General features: G+C 43.8%; 1 protein-coding gene across 2 annotated transcripts in view; it reads left to right on the forward strand.

The window, feature by feature from the left end:
- LOC124544807 (calcium/calmodulin-dependent protein kinase kinase 1) overlaps positions 1 to 27,842 on the forward strand; it is a 1,492,928-nt gene that overhangs the window by 1,232,014 nt on the left and 233,072 nt on the right. For both annotated transcript variants that reach the window (XM_047123492.1, XM_047123493.1), the window contains one exon: positions 19,109 to 19,292. In XM_047123492.1, coding sequence (XP_046979448.1) covers positions 19,109 to 19,292 — 184 coding nt within the window. The remainder of the gene's footprint in view (positions 1 to 19,108; positions 19,293 to 27,842) is intronic.

A 27,842-nucleotide genomic window follows, 5' to 3' on the forward strand; every position in this document is an offset into this window, starting at 1 on the left:
AGCCGCGCGGTCCCAGGCGCCTAACCACGGTCCGTGCTCCTCACCCCGTCGGAGGTTCGAGTTCTCCCTTGGGCATGGGTGTGTGTGTTGTCGATAGCGTAAGTTAGATTAAGTAGTGTGTAGACTTAGGGACCGATGACCTCAGCAGTTTGGTCCCATAACACCTTACCACAAATTTTCAATATTTTTTACATTGACTTTACTCTCCTTTTCAGACACACAGGTGGCTTAATTTGAAAATTCTCTTTAGTTCACTAAAAGAGCTGCTGCCTTTCTTAGACTTATTTTCCCTTTACTGCCCATCCGGACGTCGCCTCCAGTTGCCATAAACACAGCACTTAATCAACTGTTTCAGCAACTCCTCTATTAAACTGCACTACTTTACATTTGGTGTACTGCTTATTAACTATTTCGGCCTTATTGTAATTGATTTTCAGGCACCCTTCAGACTTGTTCTATTAATGTTTTCGCTTGTTATTGAAGTCTATCCGCATTAAAGCCAAATAGTATATGCCATCAGCAAAACGAAGGTCACTGATGTGTGTTCCACTAACACATACTCATTTATGTTTTCCCAAGTTTATGAAATCTTGCTTTAAGATTGCTGAGAATAGCATGTACCCACTATCCTTATCTCATCTTACAGCAGTCAGATTTTCACTATCTGGATGAAGTCTAATGGAAGCTATGGAGATGACATACATATTGTTTAGTATTCTGATACATTCTAAAATATGTTCGATCGGCACTCGGCATCTCCACGGCTGTATAGCGCCGCCTCTTTTTTTCAGTGCAAATGAGTGAAACAGCGTCGCTGCCAAGGTTGTTCCAAAAAGTCGTGGGAACGGACGAGCGCACAGTCGACCAAAACACCTCTGCTACGATGTACAGTTACTGTGTTGTTCAGTAGCACGTTGCATGGTTTCTTCGGACATGCATGCATGTACGAAGGAATTAGCACTGCGGCGACCACAGTCGTTATGAAATTCACAAAATGTATTCGCTTTTGCGAATATGGACTACCATCAGTTGTACAATGGAATATTGCTTATTTTGTGGAACAGAAAGGCAGGTTGAACAAAATATCTTTATTCTTGCAATGGTGCCCATCTAGGGGTAAAGAAGTTAACTAAAAAAAATTAAAGCATATCTAGAACGTAAAGGCCGCCCTTCTGGTGGAGCCAACATTAGACACGACACCCACTGCTACCACCGAGCAACATGTTCATTGATCCTTCTAACGCATCATTCAGGCCGGACACTTCTTCACGAACAAAGGGTTCATATGATTCTGTTACTTTTTCTGGTCCATTCCGTGAAATTAACTTGCACATAAGGTTAACTTTTCATACGCGGCACACACAACCTGTGGGGAAGGTCAAAGAAGACACTACCCAGGTAATTAACGGAGTATTGGCGGTAGCGCGGTTGACGTCTCAGAAGAGTGAACCGTTCCAGTAGAAAGGTCCAAAAATTGAGAAAGTGTTTTGTCATCATCACAGTAAAGATACATTACGCTCAGACCCTTGATCCATGTCACTGCATTCATTTTAGTATGTGGATAACACTTCATATCTGGGACAAGAAGGGATGTCGAAGGCACTGCTGTAGGGGTCGTTCGCTGAATGAGGGCCAACATCAGTTTCATCAACCTCCACACCTCCATGGCGGACCCACAGTCCACATGTGTTCATCTGTATCACGTAGATGGCACTGGGGAGATTACGAAGAATCAGCCATACATATGGAATGGAGCCTCTGGTGATTCATAAATTTGAGGTTCACCACCAAATACCAGACCGCTCTTGCACCAGAATCGAGAAGAACGCCATGCCCTCTACGTCAAACCATCAGCCTTGTTGCCGGCCGGGGTGGCCGAGCGGTTCTAGGCGCTACAGTCTGGAACCGCGCGACCGCTACGGTCGCAGATTCGAATCCTGCCTCGAGCATGGATGTGTGTGGTGTCCTTAGATTAGTTATATTTAAGTTGTTCTAAGTTCTAGGGGACTGATGACCTCAGAAGTTAAGTCCCATAGTGCTCAGAGCCATTTGAAACATCAGCCTTGTATCCGAGGGTAGACAGCTTTCAATTGGATTTCGGGGATGGCCTCGCATCAATAAACAGACTGCATCTCTTCGGCCATCGCAGCTCGAATGAAGGCCAGATCCAAAATTCCATATGTCGTTGTCTGTTTGTCGCAATCTGCACTCGTACGTTACGCATATTGCTGTCAAGGAAGGACATATTCATTGAGAGTTGGGGACTGATATTGGCGAGTAAATACGAAATAGCAGCGGCTGCGTGGCTGTCCGAAGCAACATTGCACCTTACGTCTTAATTTAGACTAGATAAGTTTCAGTTCTCGTTCCATAGACCCAAAAATGAGATGATTCTTGTGAGTGTGGAACATGTCAGAAAGTACAACGCGAAAAGCGTAAAATATTTGAATATAATACTCACTACTCCGATCATTTGTAAGCAGATTGCCAAAATAGTTAAATAAATTACAGCAAACAAGAACTGCTAATATCTACAGAATTAATATACTGTCAGTATGAAACACAGTTACGTACTTTTAATAATTTTATCATACATAAAATACTTGAACTTGACTTGTGACCAAGTGCTGTCAGAACTGAAATCCAGCAGACATTTTTAATTAAGCTGCTCTAACAGCCCCTGTTAAGGTATTCAGCTATACATTAGGAGTTTTCTATCAAAAACTCTTTCAAACTCTGTTCAAACTATGCGTTATCCGAAATCATCTTTTTAATGATTACCGGAAATTTAATGAAAATATGTGTTCGTGAATGTTGGATCGTTTTTTTGGGCCAAGGTAAGTGATTTTAGGTTTTTGTGTTGTATTATTCCTTGTATGGATACTATATTAATGAGCTGTTGGTTGGAAATAGAGGTATATTACTTGCAACAAATTTCATTGAGTAAATATACTGAAAGCAGTGGTTACAATACAAAGTTCCTTAAACAGGTTCCTACACAATGTTCTTGAATTAACACCAGAAGTGATTCTTATTACACGCTTTTGCACGCTAAAAACTTTTGGTCGGTTTGACGAGTTGCGCAAGAAAATGGTCCCAAATGACATAATAGAATGAAAAAAAGCAAAGCATGCAAGGTCTTTTTTATACTTATATCTCCTACATCTGACATCATTCTCACTGCAAATACAGACTCGTTTAAGAGCTTCAGCAATTCTGTGGTATGTCCTTCCTAACAGAATTTATTATCGAGTTGTAATCGCAGACATTTAACTGTCAATCTCTGCAGTCTGCATGTCTTCCTAAGGTTCTGAACTGTCTGAACTGCATATTGGCCGTTTTTCGTAGTTTAATGACAGTGAATTAACGTTAGACCATGTATTAAAGTCAGTGAAAATTTGATTAGCAGCCTTTTCTAAATCTGTGGGTGTCTTGATACTTAATGCAATTTTTAAATGAACACACCGTGATGTAACTGTATTGTTCTTTATTTAATTACGACCCAGGTTTCGGCCCTTGATGCCAGTCTCAAGTGAATGAGCTTATGTCGTTAACGTATATTGCAGGTCATCCAACTCAAAAATGTTTTGAGTTTGATGTCCTGCAATATATGTTAATGATATAAATTCAATTTCTTGGAAAGGGCATAAAAGGCCGAAACCTGTGTCGTAATTAAATAAACGACAATACAGTCAAATAGCGATGTGTTAATTCAAAATCACTGTATGACTGTTGCTCAGCAACGTCAAAAACTGTTTACTTACTGCAATGTTTGTATCATATGCAAACGAAACAAATTTAGCATCTGTCAATGTAACAGACGAGAGGTCATTAAAGTACACTAGAAAAAGCAACTGATCCAAGATGGAACCTTTAGGAACACAATGTGTAATTAATTTCCAGTCAGATGAAGACGGACTGCTTACTGCACAGGTATTTCGTAACGACACCCTTTGAATCCTGTTAGTTATATAAGGCTCAAACCACTTCGCAGCTACTCATGCATGGTTGTTCACATCTGTAGGCGGGTTTACTGACATCTCTGAACAGTCAAATGGTTCAAACGGCTCTGAGCACTATGGGACTTAACATCTGAGGTCATCAGTCCCCTAGACGTAGAACTACTTAAACCTAACTAACCTAAGGACATCACACATACCCATGCCCGAGGCAGGATTCGAACCTGCAACCGTAGCGGTCGCGCAGTTCCAGACTGAAGCGCCTAGAACCGCTCGGCCGCAACGGCCGGCTCCGAACAGTCAAAGGAACTGTGTCTGTGATACACTATCCACAGTCAACGTCTATCTTCAGTAGTTCTGGGAACCGGGGTCATGCAAAACATTTTTTTATGTGTGTTTTATTAGCAGTCCGATGCTTAAGAAGATGCTTGAACACAACCGTTTCAAATTTTTTGAAAAATCCGACAGAAGTCAACTTCGTGTCTTGTCAAGAAACTTAACTTCAGCATATTTGAGTCAGTCTGGAAATGTTCTGCTGGTAAGAGATTGATTACACAGATAACTCAACTCATATGAGCACTCTTTGGTTAACTTCATTGATATGTTATCATAACCATTACAATATTTTGATTTTAATGATTTTATGATGGATGTTACTTCTTTGGGAGACGTGGATGTCATCTCCACTTTACAGAAGTTATTTGTAAATACTGGTCTCAGATACTCCATTGCATCATTTACCACGAGCACTTGCTACCAATGTCTCACTTATTTTTAGAGCCATCTGTTCCTCTTTCTTTTTGACCCCACCTATCTCTGTCTTCATTATATCCCGTACAGTTTTTGTTGTGATATCTGTATGGGATATGAAGAAGACTCTACTATTTCGCCAAAGGTTGGATCTGGCCGTGGTTCGTACACGGATGTCCCAAGCGGTTAAGATTACCACTGTCGTTAAGCGGGAATCCTGACTTCGAGTCCCAGTCCGGCACAAATTTTCATTGTCGTTATTCAAATATACGCCAGAAGATGGTTCATATTTGCAACTGTGACTACATTTCCTGTATAGCTTCACTGGCGGGGAGACCCCTTTCTGGATGGTCGGTTGCTTGGTGCAACTCTTTACTTAATGCCACTTCGGCGACTTGTGTGTCGTTGGTGATAAAGTTAGGATGACGATGACACACATATCCACAGTCCCGAGCGGAGAAACTCTTCGACCCGGCCGGGGAACGAACCCGCGACTGAGCCACGCTAACCACAGAAACAAGAAATTTTGATGCTTATCAGTAGATTTGCTATGCTGGCTGATGGTGACGTACTAAAGCAAAATGAGGACTTCCTAATTTATGAAAGTGTTAAACTGACGAAGAAAGAAAATAAATAATTTGTAGTTCGATGCAGCGCAAATTTTACAACATTTGAAGGTGCAATGACGTCGGCCGGCATCAAGTATCCGCCTGTTAACCGCGGTTGTGGTCACATATCATCATCAAATGTAGCCTCACTTGAATCGTCCCAACTTCTGCACGTAAAGGGACGACAACTCTGTTTGTCGTACAGTATTTAAATGGTGCTGTCATAGCAAGTCTTCAAGCGTCTCAGAAACTGGAAGAGACACGCGACGTTGAGCGGCTAAAATGTGAAGGTGTTGTGACGATGTTGGGGTGGAAGAATAGATTACACACGTTGAGGATTGTATAAGATTTATATTCAGTACGTTGAATAGTATTATGTAGAACACATCTGGCAATAAATGCGTTTTCGCAAACACAGTAATGTTCACAAGTCAAAGAATATATAATATTTTTATTGTTCAATATTTCGCGTTATATTCTTTAAATCAACTAATATCTTTTAGTAGAGGATCCTGTGCTCTTAGCGTTCAAGCTATCTCCATCTGAAATTTTATCAGCATCGGTTTAGCGGTTTAGTCACGAAAGCGTAACGGACAGTCATTTTTTTCATTTATAGCAGTACTCGTAGTATAGATTCTTCTTTTCTAGGCTGCATACCCATAGTACACAAAGTTTCTGCATGTGCTGTCTTTCCTGACAATGCAGCTTGGGCAGTACTTAATTTCACACCGAACCTTACCTCGCCTAAACTGCATATACAGGCTGTCGCATCTAACTCTGCCACCTCGTGTACTTCCGAAACGGAACAAAATCGATGGGCAGGAACGCACAATCACCAAAAGTAACACACATCACTTTCAACACAAACTTGTTTTATTAATGGCAAAGGTTTCTTTTTTTCTACGGAGATGAAAACTAGAGGTATGGCAGACTTGTTTTCACTGTTCTATTACTCATGCCTTCTGAAATATATAAATTTTAAAGGATGGCAACGTCGCCGCAGTTTCTGTTATAATGTGCAAGGCGAGGGTTGCCTGCAACAGGCTTCAGTACAAAGCAGGCAACCCGTATTAAGAGCAATACAGCATTACGGCAGAAACTTGGCACCGGTTCCCACTATTTAAAATATAAGTATTTCAGAAAGTATGAGATTTAGAGCAGAGACACCAAGTCTGCTGTCACTAACTGTCCCTCCAGTTTCTATTTCGGTAGTAGCAACATACATGTGCCATAAAAAAATCGTAACGTTGTATTGAAAGTAATACTTGTTTACTTGTAGGGATTGTGTATTTCTACACACTGTGTGATCCCCTGACATAGGTACATCGGTGAGAATTTGCGTCTTTCACATTTTGTTTCATTTCATAACTATATGAGGTGTCAAAGTTAGGTGGGACACCGTGTACAGCAAACGCTCAATGTCAGTATAAAGCGGCTGTTCTCCGTAAACCTCTAGTGAGGTGGTGAAGCTAGAAAGCGAATCCTGGAACGCAACAGCAGTAGGTGAGGGAGTGCATTGTGGCAAAGGCAACACTCAGCGCTTTGCGCTCTGCGTGGGAGCTTTGTGCGCTTTGCGCTCTTTCGTGTTTCCGGGCGAAGTCTGGTGCTATTTGGTACGTGTGCTATTGCAAAAGGGTGGCGGAATCGACGCCTTGTGTGTAACCAAAGCGTTCCATTGTGAGACCAGTATTCCAGGTGACAGACTGAAAACATTGACACGTCAAAGGCACACCAAGACCGCCTGCAGTTTCACGCACCTAGACTGAAGGAATATTTACACAACAGCGGCGCTTTATCACCCTCAGCAACGGATATCTTGTATTATGATTTGCCAAAACAAAGGGCAATATAAATCGCGTTTTTTTTATGCGGCCCGTTTCTGCTGTAATAAATGACCTTCAGGTCCGAGAGTAAAATGGGCGAGCGATTATACTCTGCTGAACCCCAACTTAATGGCCACTGCTCGCCGCGATCGCAGAGTGCCTGGTGACGTTGCAGGAGTACTGCGATGTAAGGGAAGTACACTAATGCTCATAAATTAAGGATAATGGCAGAATGAGGTGCCACGCAACGTGGCACTACACAAAACTGGTGTTAATAGCATAGGCACATAGGGAACCCACAAGATACAGGTCTGTAAGTCCACGGTATTGGTGATAAGTTGAGAAAACTGTCCCAAAACACATGTGCTACAAAACGCCACTGTTTCCTGCGCATGTACCCTGACATCAATATGTGATATGGTCACCATGCACATATACACAGGTTGCAGAATGGGTTGGTATCCTCGGGATCAGGTGGTCGAGCTGCTGCTGGGTTATAGCCTTCCACTCTTGCACCAGTGCCTGTCGGAGATCCTGGAGTCTCGTAGGGGTTTGAAGTCGTGCAGCGATACATCGACTGAGAGCATCCCATACGTGCTCGATGGCGTTTAGGTCTGGAGAACAGGCAGGCCACTCCATTCGCGGGATATCTTCTGTTTCAAGGTACTCCTCCAGGAGTTTCATCGCCTTCTCTGCCGGCACAATAAATCCCTTATATATCTCATCGTCAACAAATTTAACCACGTCAACTACAAGCTGTCGCGTCGGCCCGCGAAAACATTTCCCACCCTTATCATCCATGCTTGCAAAACGCCTTAACAACGCGTACTTACGCATTGTGCTAGCGTATACAGCGATCAGGCAGAACGTCATTACCACCTACCTAATTGCCGGTACGTCCACCTTTGGCACGGATAAGAGCGGCGACACGTCGTTGCATGGAAGCAATGAGGCCTTGGTACGTTACTGGAGGGTGTTGGGACCATAGCTGCTCACGCAACTCTTCTAATTTCCGTAAATTCCAGGAGAGGGCCTTGAATTCTGTCGTCACGTTCAATCACAAAGCAGCAGTGTTCGATTGGGTTCAGATCTGACGAGCCAAGGGACAGCACGTCAATTGGAACTGGCCACTGTGTTCCTCGAACCTTCCCGTCACACTCATGCTGTTGTCACACGGCGCGTTACCTTGTTGAAAAATGCCACTGCCGTCGGGAAGCATGATCGTCAGGTCTGCAACCTGTGTATAATTCTCCTTGCCTGCCAGGGTACCTTGCGTTGGCTCCACTGGACCCATGGACGCCAACGTGAATGTTCCCCAGAGAACACTGGAGCCGCAACCAGCTTGTCTCACTCCCATAGTACAAGGGTCAAGGAGCTTGTAATCTTACACTCTCAACATCACTATTAAAATTCTGTCTTTGCACAAATTTTGAAAGGTTCGAGAGGCGTAAGACAAACAAAAGAATAACTTTTTACTTATCTTCATTATCCCGTTGTTCTTGTTGGCGGCTCAAAGTCTTGTATAGGAGTACATTGTTGCAGGTGAAATTTCGATTTTGCAGGCTCTTGCCTGTATTATTCTTGAATTTTATTCTGTGTCACATCTTTCAACATCACACCGTTTTTACATTTCCCACATTCAGAAGAACCAATAATTACATAGTTGGTGACTACTTCCATCAGAGGCATACCCACCACAACTTACTTTCTGCGGTACTCACATTATTCAAAGAGTTTACAAAGCAAAAGATTTCACAAACTTTCTTTACCAAAGAAGACTTTTCACCAAACTATATTATTATTTTGTAACAAATATAGAAATAAATTTAATAATTAGAGTTAGATTGCACAATTAATAATACGAATTTTAAGTACATCAGAAATTTCGGAACTTTAACTATTTTTAAAAGAAAAGTAATTTTAACTGTTAGTTCATATCTATTGTAACACATTTATTTCTTTATTATACATTTTATTTTGAAATGTAATACATCCTATAGAAAATCATTTGAATTCTTTTAGGGAACAGCTGAGGAAAATTTAACCTATGCAAGTCTCAGTAGTATACATGGTATCTGTTACCTCAATAAAAAAAAGAAATGTAATTTAGAGGAGGGTGATTCATTATAACCTGTTCCCTTGTTCACGCCCTCCCATCGGCATGATGAACAAAGTATAGGGAGTCAACAGACAAAGCAATGCAATGCTAACGTTCAGTGGTGATGGTCAGGTGTCCATTACAGTCGTACTTGCCGATGTCGTGATGTTAATGTTGCCACATGCTTGGGTCGTCGGCTACGGAGGCCCACTGTTAGGAGCGTTCGGTGCACTGTGTTCATACACACTTGTTATCTACCCAGCATCAAAGTCTGATGGTATTTCCGCCACAGTTCGCCCCCTGTTCTGTCTGACCAGTCTGCTCAGCCTATAATGAGAGTAGACCGCCCAACCCCACGAAGCCTGCAGGTGGTTTCACCTTCGTTTCGCTACGTACTGAAGACACCACAGCACTCCTCGAACGCCCGACAAGTCGTGTAGTTTCCAAAAGACTCGTGCCGAATCTCCGGGCTAACACAATCTACCCTTGGTCAAACTCAGAAAGGTCGCTCGTTTTTCTCAGTCTACACACGGACAGCACGCTCACTGTTACTGCACGAGCAGTGGGTGTGTCTGATCAGAATTTATTCTTTGCCAGGTGACGCTACTATCACCTGTACGGGTACATATCGATAGTAGGACAGTGTTCTGGCTGGCCTTCAACAAGTTTGATATTTAATTTCTGGACAGCGTTTGTAGGAAATCGGCTGCATATCATTGTTCCACCAACTTTAGAGCCAGATGTATATACATATTACAGAATAAATTTCGGGTTTTAAGTTTCATGTGACGCGAACTGATAAGCTCGGCACAATTCGGAATGCTGGGTGACCCGGGAAACGAAACTGTTGAACGCACAGTGTATGAAAGGTAGTGTGTGTGCTGCATGATTCGTCCAGTGATCGCATCGCTCGCGTGGTCCTCGGGCGCGTGATCGTGGTCCGGCGCTCTGTCGGCGCCTACGGCCACAGCCGACTCCTCCGCTGGTCCAGAGCCTCCAGACCGAGGTTTGGGCTCCGCCCTGCTAACGCCGGTAATCTGCTTTCCTCCGGAAGCAAGGCGGAAGCGAAGGGAGGGGAAGGGAAGGCAAAGGAGTCACAAGGGACGTGGCCGCTGCTGCCGTGCGCGCTACTCTCGATAGAGAACTTAGGGCAGTTCTGCAAGGGCGGGGCCACGCTGATGACGTAGTGTTACTTGGAAGCTTCCCAAACATGTCGCTTGATATTTACCATCACCTACTAATGTAAACTCCTTCAGCAAAGAATCAAGGAGTGATAACAGATGGAAATTGGCTGAGCATGTAACAAAATGTGCATAAAGGTATCAACATCTCTCCATGCCATACAAAAATATAATAGCCTCTTCCCTCTTGACCTGAAATAGAAACTTGTGCAAACACTGCTACTTCCAATTATTCATTACAACTATGTTGTCCGGTAACGCCTTTCTCAGGAAAGCCGATGGTGCCAGGAACTTGGTATGAATGCCTGTGTTCGTCATTCCTGTGGTATTCGATTTTGTGACCGTCTTTTACAACCATATGCACATCTGTCCTGTCTTAGTGCAGCCAAGCGCAGAGATTTTCATACGCTTTGTGTCCTCTACTGTCTTATCAACAAGCACTGTCTCCTATCTGCTCTCGGCTTTAACGCTCTTGTCTGAACATGGCAGAAACACCCGTGAACACCAGACTAAAAGCAGTCCTGCCTCACTATATCGTTCAGCCACTTCCTCGAAGTCCTACTGAGTAGCAGGAACCAGACACTGGTACTCTCGAACCAACCTCCCGCATTATATTAGAGAACTGAATAACCTCTCTAACTTTAGAAGACGGTTGACGACATATCTACTAAAGCAACAATAATGATTATCATGGTACCTGTACGCACTGGTTATCCTTGTTTTTTCCATCTAGATCTTCATTTCCCAGTATTCTTAGCTAGTGGGTTCTCCTTACTATTCGTTTCCCCAGAGTTCGCTATATCAGAAAACTTCTATCTTGTACATCTATCATTTGTCTTTACGTCTGCCGCTATCACTATAGTCATTAATACTATTATTATTATTGAGACGTGGTACTTACTGGAATTAAGGAAAACGTGGAAGGGAGGATCCACTAATATAACTTTGTTTTCACACTCCGTGTTTATTTGACAAAACACTTTTTTTTATTTTTTTACGAAATGAACAACTTGGCAAAATTTACAAGACGGCCGGACCTGCAGCCCGCCTCTTATCGGGTCAAACAACGGTGCTTACTATGGTGCTGGACACAGTCTCTCTCATTAAATGCCCTTTTCTGCAACACATGAAAACTATATACGCACCATTGATGACGAGGGATTCAGTTACTCAAAACAGATGACGTAACTTTTAATTTGAAAGCTTTATGATCGAAAGGTACGGGGTTACGATGCGCACCTGTGCTTAAAGATTAAACAGATGAGGAGAGGATATGACAATGATAATGCTTACTTAACAGCAATCAACTTCTTAATTTCAATCGACAACCAACGTGCGACCTGATCCCAACCCGTCCTTTTTGACAATCTTATTTTGGCTAAAGCCCTGGTGACAGCCGGCTGTTAATATATTCAAATTTAAGCTGATTGTCAGTTATTAAGATCGTTCTGAAGGAGCGTCTTAAAACATAACTTGTTAACATTTATTAAAAGGGAACTCACTCGATGGAACCACAAGATGCAGGTAAGATACATCAATAATGACCCCGTCTTTCAAACAAAGCAACGCACAGCTCAGTACAACAGGTTGTTCAGATTATAACTAATGACTGAAAAATGTAATTACAATCAAAGAATTGAACTGGTTAACATCGAAATCTAACCACAAGACCCCTCTTTTGTTTAACGGCAACCTGTGCCTTAGGATAATTGTTCCGGTTGTATATACGACCAGGAGCTGATTCATCGGGTACAAACCATAAAAAAAAGGCAGTATAATAGCGGGACAAATTTTCAAACGACAACTAGTGTCTCAGTACAATGCTACGGTCTATATTTACGACCAAACAGCCGACAGGGTAAAACTCTGAGGGTCGGGTACAAAGCAGAAAATAATAAGGAGGGCAAGTAGACAATGACACAGATCTCCACGAGGATTACAGAATGTTACTCCCCTCTGTCAGCAAGCAGTGCCATGGATCCACGATGCGTCGCAGCGGTTATTGAGTGGTGCCGATGAACACCGGGTAGAAGAGGTCAGCAAGGCCACGAGAGGTCGTCCGACACGAATGTTGCCAACCAACTGACGGGATGTCGGCCTGCTGCTTGTAGTCGACGCTAACCCCGGTGAAGTACTAAGGTGTCTTCGCTCTGCGTAGACCCTCCTTGCGCAGCTCGTGGCTTCGACTGCTCGGACCTCGTGACCACCTCTTGTCTCAACGCTACCGCCAATCCCAAACTTCGTGCCTCCTCTCGGGCCAGTGAACCCCGTATACAGGGTGAACCACTGATAGTGACCGGGCTAAATATCTCACGAAATAAGCATCAAACGAAAAAACTACAAAGAACGAAACTCGTCTAGCTTGAAGGGGGGAACCAGATGGCGCTATGGTAGGCACGCTAGATGGCGCTGCCATAGGTCAAACGGATATCAAGTGCGTTTTTTTGAATAGGAACCCACATTTTTATTACATATTCGTGTAGTACGTAAAGAAATATGAATGTTTTAGTTGGACCACTTTTTTCGCTTTGTGGTACCTGGCGCTGTAATAGTCACAAACGTATAAGTAAGTGGTATCACGTAACATTCCGCCAGTGCGGACGGTATTTACTTCGTGATACATTACCCGTGTTAAAATGAACCGTTTACCAACTGCGGAAAAGGTCGATATTGTGTTGTGATCAAAATGCCCAACGGGCGTGTGCTATGTATGCTGCTCGGTGACCTGGACGACATCATCCAAGTGTCCGGACCATTCGCCGGATAGTTACGTTATTTAAGGAAACAGGAACTGTTCAGCCACATGTGGAAGGTCAACCACGACCTGCAACAAATGATGATGCCCAAGTAGGTGTTTTAGCTGCTGCCGTGGCTAATCCGCACATCAGTAGCAGAAGAATTGTGCGAGAATCGGGAATCTCGAAAACGTCGGTGTTGAGACTGCTACATCAACATTTATTGCACCAGTACCATATTTCTATGCACCAGGAATTGCATGGACATATAATTTTTAGATTCTGACGATAATTTATGGGTTTATAGTTTTAGCTTGACGATGTCCACTATGGACAAACGATAGATACTGTTATTCTGAAGGAGGTTGGGTTATCCCGACTGAAATCTAGATAAATTTCTAGATAAACGGTGCTGATCGTTATTAAAATTAAAGTTAATATTTATACATTTGTTGACAGGGCCACAAAATGTTGAAGATATTTGTTGTAAATATCTGACTCGTGTCCTCCTGGGGGCTTCTAAGATCATCTTTCACCACTTGTTTCGTAAGGTCCGAATTCGCTGGAGGGTCGAGTTGCAGATTGTGTCTCATGAGGGGCGACTATACAGTATGGCTGGCGGATCATTGCTTGATGGCCGGCCGAAGTGGCCGTTCGGTTAAAGGCGCTGCAGTCTGGAACCGCAGGACCGCTACGGTCGCAGGTTCGAGTCCTGTCTCGGGCATGGATGTTTGTGGTGTCCTTAGGTTAGTTGGGTTCAACTAGTTCTAAGTTCTAGGGGACTAATGACCTCAGCAGTTGAGTCCCATAGTGCTCAGAGCCATTCGAACCTTTTTTTTTTTCATTGTTTGATATAAGTGCTGTTTTGTGTGGGTGTTTATATGTGTGGCCCGGTAGCCAATGATCATGTCCCCAAATATCGCTGTCTTTGGACCTTGTAGCAACGACTGCACTATTTTCTGTGTGGCACCAGCACACTTCATATAACACCTAATGCTAGTGCTGCCACCTGCGGTCTGTGAGTGATTATTTCACGTCGGTATCGAACATAGGCGATGGTCACATTAATGTGACTGGACCGTTTAGAAACCCAGTTCACGATTTTCGCCTTAGTTTTTGTAAGAAGCATGTTTTATTGTCATTATGAATACCCCACTGGCAGTAGCTAGTTGTTCTAATGGACACTTTCGGCTAATAACGAAGTCAGAGCGGAGATGGGGCGCCACATAAAACCGTGCCAGAGGCCGGCCACGCTGTGGACGGGGTGCACACCACTCCTCCCCACCCCGCGCCACACCCGGTAACGAAGCGCCTAATGACAGGCGGCGCGAGCAAACACGGCCATAGCCAGGTTAATGAGGGGCTGACTGGGCGCCGACCATGACGCACGGCACGCGGGGACAAGCTGCGCCAGCAGTCCGGGCCAAACCTAAGTGGCGACAGCACGCCCTTTCGTTCTGCTTTATAAGCTCCCTGTATTGCTGACCTTCGTTAAGAGATGACTGCAGTTAAATGATAATATTCAGACACAATATGTCCAAGAAGTCACTATTCACAGCCTACCAAAGATCATGTGATTTTAACATGAACAATTCTACAGTCCAAAAATGCCTGGGGAACCGTCGGTGTTTGGCTCCACGTGTGGGAAAATTTCCAAACTCCACCGACACGATCCTTACCGTACGATCCCGGAAAGTACCGAAGCTGTTACAGCATACTAGTTGGCTACAGTCCGATTAAAATATTCGATTATACAAGGCGGAAGGGATAGATAACACTCCTTCGGAATTTCTAAACTACCATCTTACGAAGTGGCAACCAAAAGACTAAGGTTGTGTATAGGATGTCGGAGACTGCAAATATGCCACTGTTCTTTCAGAAGAATATCATCCACTTATACCTGAAAAATAACAATATGCCGAAGAATCTTCCTTTATCCCGATATAGTGTTAATCACAGACTTGACGCCGGCTGGAGTGGCCGAGCGGTTCTAGGCGCTACAGTCTGGAATCGCGTGACCGCTACGGTCGCAGATTCGAATCCTGCCCTGGGTGCGGATGTCTGTGATGTCCTTGGGTTAGTTAGGTTTAAGTAGTTCTAAGTTCTAGGGGACTGATGACCTCAGATGTTAAGTCCCATAGTGCTCAGAGCCATTTCAACAGACTTGACGCTGGGCAGTTGACAGAAACCGTCTGTGAGTAAATATACATAAACACCGCTTCTAGGTGGTTTCATGAGGGCGTTCTTGATTTAATACGTTTGGAGTGGATAGTTTTAACCTATTTCTGGTACTTAACAGTCCTTTCTGTACCTGTCAATACCAGATTCTTTAAAGAATCGAACTCTTCTGTATAATACATATTCAACCTTCGGTTACTTTATAAATGAATTCATGTGTTAAGCATTAAACATGTAGACTATGAAAGTTTTGAAATGGTGTCTTACGATTGTTTGAGGTCCCTAAGTGCTCTCGGTATCAAATACAGCATGAATATGGGCGAGTATTGTACCTCCAACATAGTGTATAGTCTACTAGGAACACACTATTTTTCGTGGTCGGTGGTTCAACCTAGTGACCAGTTTTTGAATGTCATGAAGTGAAGCGCAATAGAAACCTAGAAACCGCCATAAGCAGTTTCCAGCATTTTGTACTGTTTTTATTGTTATGAGACTTGATGTTGCGTTATCTGCAGCGTTTGGAAATATTGCGAGTTTAGCATAGTTAAGTGCAATATAATGTACGAGTGTTAAAGCTATTTTGAGATACTGTTAATTCCTTATCTGCAGAATTTTATGGTGAGTAAAATTCGTTATATTTTTAAAAATACTTACTAACGTGTGGACGGTTACAGCATTCTTCGTCGATAGTGTACCATCTTGCACCTTGAAAGGTAGTATCACTTTACCATCGAAGATGTGAAACTCGCAAATGGCGTTTCTGTTTTGATATGTTTTAACTTTTAACTGGTTTTTTATAATACTTTTTCATTTTAATTTCCTTACTGATTATTGGTATAGAATAGAATAACAGTGTTATAGATACAGAGTTAAATACAATTTTCACAGTATTTTCTCTATTGCAACAGTTTTAAATTTGAAGAGAATATTTGATTCTAGACATATGACTATTATTTTCCAATAGTTTTGTACAATTGTGAAAACCTTAACTTTCCAGAGTAATTGTTGTAATTTCAGAAAAAGCACAGAGGTCACAGTGAATGCTAGCATTTGCAAATGGAATAAGAAAAGATATTAAAATTCTGTTATATGGTTATCTAGAGACAAAAGTCTGAAAAATGTCCTGAGGTACAACACTCCCCCCTATAGCTTACATTTTTTGCGTCCTATTTTAAGAATAGATAATTTTTCACGCTTCTCAGCGTTTATGACTCCGTACCTTCCGAACTATGTGTCGTACAGTGATATAATTTGGCAGGTACAGTCAGTGGTACATGTGGATTCAGTCTACAAAATCTGTTGCTGACAGATTTAGCAGTAAATAACTAATAAATTAAAACGTAATACGTGATGCTGGTATTGCACTGCACGAACAGCGAAAATGAAGTACGCGATAAAATTCTTTACTTTTATCACTTTGTCGGGGGGTGTCACCAAGAAAGAATTTCGTGAAGGTCTGCTATTATGTTTAAAGTTTCTTCCAAGCCGCTATGTTCTCTCTTTGTCACACACTGGTTGAATATATTCGGGGGAATTTTCACACCGTGGGTTACCCTGTTTCAAAACACATAAACAGGATTTTATTTTAATATTTGTTTGTGAGCTCTTACCGTAATATCCCATCTGTTAATGAGTAGATTATGAAAGCATTTTAAATTTTTAATTTTGGTGCATAATGATATAAACTACTGCATGTAAAATGTTGTTTGCCGGCCGCGGTGGTCTAGCGGTTCTGGCGCTGCAGTCCGGAACCGCGGGACTGTTACGGTCGCAGGTTCGAATCCTGCCTCGGGCATGGGTGTGTGTGATGTCCTTAGGTTAGTTAGGTTTAAGTAGTTCTAAGTTCTAGGGGACTTATGCCCTAAGATGTTGAGTCCCATAGTGCTCAGAGCCATTTGAACCAGTTTTAAAATGTTGTTTTTTTTTTTCCTCTAAGTCGTTAGATAGGGAACCTGCAACTTAAACCGTGCAGTTTGAAGCAAGTTAACTGTTTCGTAACATAGATATTATCCACGCAATCCAGAAAATAGCACTGCACTAAAGAACTTTCCTTTAACTTAGTGTAATGTTTATCTTTGACTAGAAAACGGCGATTGACTCAAACCGGTGGCCTGTGAATAAATATATCTGCAAGGTGGCTATAATTTCGCACCTTACAAGCATTCATCCACATACTTCGCCATGAACTACAACCACAATTAGGTATCATTTGATAAGTTATACATCGTATATATGAATATTTAAAGGAGACTGACATTGTCACGTATGCCTTGTAAATACTTGTTAACGCATATTGCATGAAAGGTGTCGGAGTGTCTTCATTAACAGAACGGTGTAATGAATGATTGCATATACTAGTAGAGGTTGGAACGTCAGACGGACGTCGTGGCACCTGAGCTCTGGAGCACAATAGGGTGACAGCCGGCCGCTATTGTAGCAGGACCGGAAGCATAACCGGGAACTCTGCAAATCTTGGACGCAGGTGAGAGGAACGAAGAAGCGGCTCGTCGGAAACCACGCAGGCTCGGTTATTACCAAGGATTTTTACTCAGAAGCGTACCATTGTACGAGTATAGCTTTTTCCTCGCAAACTATCCGCGCTGGGCTACAAAAGACCAATATGAGGTTGGTCAGCGCTAATATTCCGTTGTTTCAGGAATGTGATTCGTTTTCGGAATTACGAGTGTGGGGAGCCGAGCCTTGCTGGGAAGCCAGCAGTGGAGAGATGAGGACTTTCGTTGTGAGTGCCTGTGTGTGGTGGTAGCTCCATATCAGCTTAGTTGGTACAGATGGACTTGCTCTCTTTGCTCTCAGGAGAGTTTACAGTTAGAACAGCTAGGCACTGTACTGTTGCGAACCTATAAGATTCTGGACTTCACTTCCGGTTTGGAAGTCGTCGTTGGGCACGCAGCGTTCAGTAATTGAGAGCACTACTTCTGCCTATACTTACATTGAGACGTTATCTGAACTCCGTCCTTGTGGCTGTGAGTTCGCGATTTTCGCTTGTAGAACACAGAGACGAGAAGACAGTATTAGAGTACATTAATCAGAGGACAACCTTCTGGGGTCCTAATGTTTGAAAGCGTTTATTTGTGGCTGGAGTTCTTGTATCGTCGCAGACGAGTACGAGAACCATCACTTCGACGCACCGGACGCAGTACATACGGTGATATCGCAAATTTCTTCGGCTTATTATGGCTATAAAGCTAAATAGATGTGATCACGTTAGTTTATTTCCACTGAGGTTCCTCACCAGCGAAGATCATCTTTGGAAGTAGTGTCTTCTAGTGTTTGGCACGTAGTTGATGTCACTCATTTCGCGTCAGTAATATTAGACCGCACAATCATAATGAGGGGCAGAGTTCGGCAACTGATTAATAATTTTAGCTGGGAAATATAGACAGTTGTACTTAAAAAGTTGATTGTAATTTTTATATTAAAAAGAGCAATATGATCCTAAGAGCTGCTTCAGCGGGTAGTCAGACAAGGCCAAATCATCATTTTAGCATTTATTATTTTCCGTTGCGCACATTCATTTTTACACCCGCTTGGAGTAGCATCTTCGACACGTTAAAAGAGATTTTCGTGGTTCATGGTGCCGTTCTTCAATCAGTATGTTCCTGGAACTTATTACATGGTTGGAATGGCCGCTTCTAACCTATTACTCGTAGTTAAGGGCTTAGCCTAGGTCCATACCGCAGGGCCCTCCCCCTTATCGACTGCAGCCCTACTGGTGGCCTCTTGTCGAGTCAACAGTCGTGTCTCTGCTCCACCAGGCATGCCGCCGTGGAAGAGCCTGACGACCCGGCCGTGGTGCCGCCCACGCCATCGCCTGCGCCCCCGGCCGCAGCCGCTCCCAACACCGCCCCAGCCGCCTCCACTGCTGCCTCCGTGTCCGCCTCCGCAGCGGCGCGTGCACGACTTAACGGCCACGCTGGAGAGGACGACGAAGCCAACCGGGTGAGTACAGTAGCACATGCCTGTGATAACAGATGGCGTCAAAAAAGCTCCACATATACACTACAGGCCATTAAAATTGCTACTCCAAGAAGAAATGCAGACGATAAACTGGTATTCATTGGACAAATATATTATACTAGAACTGACATGTCATTATATTTTCACGCAATTTGGGTGCACAGATCCTGAGAAATCAGTACCTAGAACAACCACCTCTGGCCGCAACAACGGTCTTGATACGCCTGGGCATCGTCAGACGGAGCTTGGATGGCGTGTACAGGTACAACTGCCCATGAAGCTTCAACACAATACCACAGTTCATCAACAGTAGTGACTGGTGTATTGTGACAAGCCTGCTGCTCGGCCACCATAGACCAGACGTTTCCAGTTGGTGAGAGATTTGGAGAATGTGCTGGCCAGGGCAGCAGTCGAACATTTTCTGTATCCAGAAAGGCCCGTAGGGCACCTGCAACATGCGGTCGTGCATTATCCTGCTGAAATTTAGGGTTTCACAGCGATCGAATGAAGGGCAGAACCACGAGTCGTAACACGTGTGAGATGCAACGTCCAGTGTTCAAAGTGCCGTCAATGCGAACAAGAGGTGACCGAGACGTGTAGCCAATGGCACTCCATACCATCACGCCGGGTAATACGCATGGCGACGACGAATACACGCTTCCAATGTGCGTTCACCGCGATGTTGCCAAACACGGATGCGACCATAATGATTCTGTAAACATAACCTGGATTCATCCGATAAAATGAAGTTTTGCCATTCGTGCACCCAGGTTCGTCGTTGACTACACCATCGCAGGCGCTCCTGTCTGTGATGCAGCGTCAAGGGTAACCGCAGCCGTGGTCTCCGAGCTGATGGTCCATGCTGCTGCAAACGTCGTCGAACTGTTCGTGCAGATGGTTGTTGTCTTGCAAACGTCCCCATCTGTTGACTCGGGTATCGAGATATGGCTGCACGATCCGTTACAGCCATGCGGATAAGATGCCTCTCATCTCGACTGCTAGTGATACGGGGCCGTTTGGATCCTGCACGGCGTTCCGTATTACCCTCCTGAACCCACCGATTCCATATTCTGCTAACAGTCAATGGATCTCAACCAACGGGAGCAGCAGTGTCGCGATACCATAAACCGCAATCGCGATAGGCTACAATCCGATCTTTATCAAAGTCGGCAACGTGATGGTACGCATTTCTCCTCCTTACACGAGGCATCACAACAACGTATCACCAGGCAACGCCGGTCAACTGCTGTTTGTGTATGAGAAATCGGTTGGAAACTTTCCTCATGTCAGCACCGGCGCCAACGTTGTGTGAATGCCCTGAAAAGCCAATCATTTGCATATCACAGCATCTTCTTTCCCGTCTGTAGCACGTCATCTTCGTGGTGTAGCAATTTTAATGGCCAGTAGTGTACATCTACAACTAACTTACAGTTTCACACATTTAACGCCCAGTATCTGCGCTAGTATCATTTACACGTCAATACGATGAAAGCAGCGTGCAATAAACGCATGAAGTGTACTGCATGTTAAATTATGCGAACGATCAGCACTTTTTAACTTCTCAAGGCTGTGGTTCAGTTGTGTGATATTTTTTAAAAGGCATCATAGTCGCAATTGATTTCAGTATTGCAGTGTCGGCTTTAGGGCCACTATGAAGTGGAATACTGAAAAGGCTGCGCTTAAAGCACATGTCAAAATTTAAAAATCTTCCGAGACTTACTCATGCCATCGTCATGTCTAAGACTTTCCACAATTTTACCATCTAGAACATAAATCACAACAAACCGCTGTTCTTGTGCACTGTTTACATGATACGCCCTTTAAAAACATTAACATTTTGTGTAATCGCACAGTTTAGGTAAGAATAATGCCATTTAGTGTCTGCATATAAAGCGAAATCAAACAGCGGTTTCTCATGCAAAAAGCACATTCGTATATTGATTGTTTGTAAGAAGTAGCACCATCTGACGCCGTATGCACAAGTTTCGACACTGACAGGATCGTAGACTGTTGAGGCAGCGATATAATTTTCTGGGGTGGCTCGCCTTCGTTTGAATCTCTTGAATCTCATGAGAATATGGCATCATTGGGCTCAGAGCTCCACAGTCAACGCCATGCAGGAACTCAACAGCCCCACGCGACTACCGCCCAAGAAGACAGACATATTGTTCACTTATATGTGCAATAATGTACAGCCACCTCACGTACCCTTAGTCTGGAAATGGTCTTGTTTCCAGTAATGTAAACATTCAAATGTAATTTTTTTTTGCAATATGTACACACATCAGAAAAAGTGAATCACCTCGGTTCCGAGAGTTCCGGAACCTGTACGTAAAACTGGAATAGAGATCAACATAAACACCATTTCCACCCTTTGTATTGTCATGAAAACCACACACTGCATGTTGTACCACTATACAGCGAGACTTTCAGTTTTGGTGGCCCAGATTGATGTACATATCGGTACCTCTAATACCGATGTATGCCTGTATTCGTCGTAGCATACTATCCACTAGTTAATCAAGGCACTGTTGATCCAGATTGTCCCACTCCTCAACAGTGATTCGGCGTAGATCCCTCAGAGTGGCTGGTGGGTCACGTCGTCCATAAACAGCCCTTTTGAATCTATCCCAGGCATGTCCGATAGGGTTCATGTCTGCATAACATGCTGGCCACTCTAGTTGAGCGATGTTGTTATCCTGGATGAAGTCATCCATAAGATGTGCACTATGGGGGCGCGAATTGTATTCCATGGTGACGAAAGCATCGCCAATATGTTGCCGATATGGCTGCACTATCAGTCGGAGGATGCCATTCACGTATCGTATAGCCGTTACGGCGCCTTGCGTGACCACCACCGGCGCACGTCGGCCCCACATAATGCCGTCCCAAAACAGCAGGGAACCTACATCTTATTGCACTCGCTGGATAGTGTGTCTAAGGCGTTCAGCCCGACCAGGTTGCCTCCAAACACATCTCCGATGATTGTCTGGTTGGAGGCATATGCGACACTCATCGGTAAAGTGAACGTGATGCCAGTCCTGAGCAATTCATTCCGTATGTTGTTCGGACCATCGGTACCGCACTGCATGGTGTCGTAGTTGCAAAGGTGGACCCGCCATGGACGTCGAGAGTGATGTTGCGCATCAAGCAGCCTATTGCGCACAGTTTGAGTGGTGACACGACGTACTGTGTCTGCACGAAGAGCATTATTCTACACAGTGGCGTTGCTGTCAGGATTCCTCCGAGCCATAATTGGTAAGTAGCGGTCATGCATTGCAGTAGTAGCCCTTGGGCGGCCTGAGCGAGGCACATCCGGTCTCTCTGTATCTCCTTCATGTCCGAACAACTTCGCTTTGGTTCACTCCGAGACATCTGGGCACTTCCCTTGTTGAGAGACTTTCCTGGCACAAAGTAACAATGCGGTCCCGATCGACACGCGGTATTGACCGTCTTAGCGTGGTTGACCTACGGACAGCACGAGCCATGTACCTCCTTCCTGGTGGAATGACTGGAACTCATCGGCTGCCGTCCCCCCTCCGTCCAATAGGCACTGCTCATTCATGGTTGTTCACATCTTTTGGCGGGTTTAGTGCATCTCTGAACAGTCAAAGGGACTGTGTTTGTAATACAATATCCAAAGTCAACGTCTATCTTCAGGAGTTCTGGGAACCAGGGTGATGGAAAACGTTTTTGGATGTGTGTAGTAAGTTGCCAGAATAATGTTTCAATGTGCCCTAAAATATTCTTACAATAAAGTACAGTAGACCGCTAAGGTCGCTGGTTCGAATCCTGCCTCGGGCATGGATGTGTGTGATGTCTTTAGGTTAGTTAGGATTAACTATTTCTAAGTTCTAGGGGACTGATGACCTCTGCTGTTGAGTCCCATAGTGCTCAGAGCCAATTGTTAGGTACATTAGCTGTTTTACAATGCGTGTTTCCTACTTTGCATTTACGGCCAGTTTGTTATTACGATAACATAATTTGCTTATTCATAGTTCGTAGCGTACAGATATATTTTTTATAGTATCTAAATTAATTTCAAGGTTAGCACTACCCTGGGGAGAAAGACCGGTACTGCTAGGAAAAAACTGCCAATTTTTCAGTATCTTTTACAGTCCCTGATCCTCCACTATATCTGCCTGCTACTAGATACATAATACAGCTGCTTTCAGTACAGCTGCTTTGCGACACTTATGAGGATGTTAATAGTTAATAACGTTTATGGGTCGTGTGTGTGTGTGTGTGTGTGTGTGTGTGTGTGTGTGTCGACTCGCGATTAGTCTTTGTGATTGCACACCCACTGCTGAGTGTCGTTCAAGTCTTCGTGCAAGTGTTTGTCAAACTGTGTGTGTGTAGTTGGTGTCATTTCCACTGACAACTTGTTTTAAATGTCGGCGTACTGGCAGTGAATCGGTCGGTTGGAGCGTATCAGCAAGCAAGTCTCCGCCTGGCGCAGTATGCCGGACCCGCTGGCGGACTCTATGCAGTGTCAGAGCGTGTGGGGTCTGTTCAGAGTGCTACGAGGTTCGTGGCTCACCGACCCAAGACATGAAAGTTGAGTGGTGATTTAATTACCGAAGCCACGTCTGTTCACGTTTTCCCCTTGCTTGGTGGTTCGCTGTTGACGGTATTCCTGGAAGCAATAGCGAATGTTCGAGTTGGTGAAGATATAGCCGCCGTGTGGTGAAATTAACTATATTTGTTTGTTTGAAATTCAAGTGCACCAGCGGAATTTTCTGCCTTGTGGCCGTTACTGTTCCGGTTTCCTGCCCTGTTCGCTGACGTAGATTCAGGCAGTGTCCTTTCCTCACCTGTTGTGACTATCCAACATGGTGTATAGTTTTTGACAGCTTAATGTATTTTTGGTTGTGGGCGGCTATGTCTGTAACGTTTGGGCTTTGGAATGCTTGTATACTGGTCGGTGGTTAGCAAGTCGTCTTGTCGTTGGGTCCCTGACTGTCTCTTGGTTGTGTTGCTGGCGGATCGAGTATAGTTGGGCTGACTTCTTGCCTCACCTAAGCGAACGTTAAGATTTCAAGGGCAGACCGAGCCCCCTGGAAACTTCTGAGTACCGTTGCCTATATTGCCTTTCTTGCTAGCGTTTAATTGTGTATTTTTAATGGCTCATAGCCGATGGTTGGAATTTATATGCTTGAAATTGTGTTTTTAAAATCAAAGGCCTTCAGCCGTTTTAAAAGTAAGATTGTCTAAATTGGGCAAGTCTTACATTGTCTAAGGGTAAAGCTTGCGCCTTCTGCTGTTGATAATTTATTGTAGTGTATTATTTTTAAAAGCATCGGCCTTCAGCCACTTTAAGTTTTAAGGATCCCACTTATCTAAGTATTACCTTTTGGAAGATAAAGCTGTGGGCCTTCTGCCAATTGAAAGGTTATTGTGGTTATGTTGTTTTAAATTTATCGGCCTTCAGCCACTTTTCAAAAACTTAATCTATCTGACTAGTCAAGTCTTACATCGCTTGGCCTCAAATACTATTTAAGGTTAAAGCCTAGAGCCTTCTGCCTAAAAAAACAACTAAATAAAGTGTTATGTTTGGAGTGTAACTGACAGCCGTTCATTCTGGCCCCTTCCACAATTCCTACTGCTTGTCCTGTGGGTTTAGCAGGGCGTCTCAATGTGGAGCCATATCTTTATGCTCGGTTACTTATTAAGCAAAATATCTTTTGTAGTATCATAGTGGTTCGAAACCACTTCTGACGTCTCCATTCGTTCCTTTTTCTGGTCACTCTTCAAACATTTCGGCAGCGATTTTGCTGAATTCATGTCATGTTATGTCTAGGTCAGTAGGCACCCACAAGATATCTAGGTTGACTATCTTTTTGTCGGACAATCGCAGGCCTTAAAGAATCAACTTGACTTGTTCGTGTGTCTTTTCACGTAGTAGGCCATCCAGTGCGGGGTTCGTCTTCCAACAATAAGTCAGGTCTTTCTCGTTCTGTAGCTGTGTTTCGCGCTATGTTATTTTCAAATGGCTGATATGGCTCTGAGCACTATGGTACTTAACGACTGAGGTCATCAGTCCCCTAGAACTTAGGACTACTTAAACCTAACTAACCTAAGGACATCACACACACATCCATGCCCGAGGCAGGGTTCGAACCTGCGACCGTAGCGGTCGTGCGGTTCCAGACTGAAGCGCCTAGAACCGCTCGGCCACACAGGCCAGCTATGTTATTTTCCACCAAATTTTTGTGCCTGGTGCCGACAGTTACAATAGCCACATAGAAACACGTCCCACAAGCTGTGTAGAAGTGGGAGGAAGTGTGTGTCATCTCCAGTTGTACTACTGAGACCATACACGTTGATAATATTTTTTGCTTCTTGTCGTTTTTCCGTATTGACAGTGCCATATTGTGTGCTACATGACAAGTTCATGTTGCCATTTATTGGCTGTGTATGTAGCTTGTTGAGATACGTAAGTTTAAAATTTTGTAAATTGTCTTTTTCAGATTTGGTTTGTCGTTTATATTTGCGCAATCCCTTGTCATGAAAGCATAGTAACGCAATGAAAGGTTTGTAAACTACTTACTCAAACAGTCATTATAGCACTTTTGAAATACGTAACTGCTGCGAGATGGGCCACGTCCGATAGGATGTGTGATGATGGAATGCTGCTTTTCTGTAAATTGGCAATATCGAGAGAATTATCTGTGTGTACAAGATGCCCATACCATTTCTCGAAGAGGTGCAGTGCAATTAAGCAAGCTTGGATTTGTTAATTGACGAAGCTGGAGGAGCTAGCAATATCTCTCGTCATCTCAACAGTCGCTGTGTCTCAGTTTCGTAGATTGATCACTCAGTATCATGCAAGTTGCCATTGAGAATACAGTTCTTTAAAAGAACTTAAGCTGTGTGTTTTTCCGCATATACACACTTCAACAACAGTTCCGAAAACCATGGTGTTCACTACTTCTTATCATACAGCCATTGAGATTCGTACAGTACATTAACAACATAAACATAATCACTAAAATTTTTCAGGGTTTGTTACCGCATAGTCAATGTGTAAAGCTAACGATGTGTTGGTCGCTGTTGCAAGTTGACCTCTTCCTTGCTGGAAAACTGGATATGGATGACTGGGAGACATGGTAACCTTTCAACAGGCCACAAGGTCGAGCGATAGTACCGTCATCTATCAGACGAGGAATTTCGACAAACTGTAGCAGAAAACCACCGAGGAAGGACAGATGCTGAAAACTCGACGGACGGTGGTTAACCTTTCCAGCCACATCTTAAGCGCTACAGCACCACAAATTCTGGCTAAAGGGATGAATTTCGCAGTCGCACCGAAACTAGTTCCGAAAGAAGACATAATCGAATCTGTCGAGGCATCGATTCGTCATCACAAGCTGAGGTGGACAAGATTAGACAAGAAACGATACGGATTCTGACTCAAGCAAAACCTCCGAAATAAAATATCACCAAGGAAAAACTTCTTGCTATCGTAGAACTGAAGAACAGTTCTTATTTAGTAATAACATGAGAAGACAAGGGAAATGCGACCGTTGTGTTGGACACGGAAGATTATAACAAACGAATGGAGGATTTTCTGAGTGAACCCATTTACAAGACGCTTAAGGGAAATCTGATGGCCAAGATAATCAAATCGTCGCAAGCACTGCTGAAACAAACTAGAATAAATGTTGACACGACCATAAGACTCATCCCACAAGTTCCACAGGCACCAAGGATATATGGTGTACCGAAAGCCCATAAAGAGGCCTCTCCTTTACGATCGATTGTGAGTACCACTAATTAATCGACGTGCAGTCTAGCAAAGGAACTGCCTCCTAAACATTTGGTGCGCCACACAATTTCGTACGTTAAGGACTCCACCCATTTTGTAGAACCTCTAAAAGAAAAGTATATCTCGGTAACAGACCTGATGGTTAGCTTCCACGTGAAGTCCTTATTCACTGATGTTTGAGTGCAAGACACCATGAACATCTTACGAGGAACGAATGGCACCCGATTTCTGTGAGCTTTTAGTCGGCGCGTTTCATCATTGTGCCATGAGGCTTGGTCCTCTCTCCACGAAAATAAGCTTAGGGCCATCAAACCGATCCCGACGGCTTGGACAATCTCCTCACGCCCTTCTCGGCGAGAGGTGGTCATTTTGGCCAGGTTGCTGATTGGGCATTGCCAATTTAGCCACCGCTACCTGTTGTCCGGTGACCCCGCCCCGCAGTGCCCCTGAGGTCATCCATTGACGGTAGGCCATATGTTATTGTCCTGTCCCCGTTTTATTCACTCTCGTGTTGCCGTCTGCCGTCTACCTTACAGGAACTTTTAGCTGATGACGCTCGAGCAGCTGCTCGTATCCTTACTTTTATTACATTGACGGACTTGTCCAAAAAGATCTAACACTTTTATTGTAAGTCATTTCTGGTGTTGCCCCTTGCGTTTTTCTACGCTATTACTGCGCTAACGATCTTAGTAGTTGAGCGCCCTAAACAAAACAAAAAAAAAAAAAGATCTGTGAGCTTGTGCGCCATTGTTTAACGACCACCT

The sequence above is a fragment of the Schistocerca americana genome, chromosome 8 (assembly GCF_021461395.2).
Source record: "Schistocerca americana isolate TAMUIC-IGC-003095 chromosome 8, iqSchAmer2.1, whole genome shotgun sequence".
NCBI classification, from domain to species: Eukaryota; Metazoa; Arthropoda; class Insecta; order Orthoptera; family Acrididae; genus Schistocerca; species Schistocerca americana.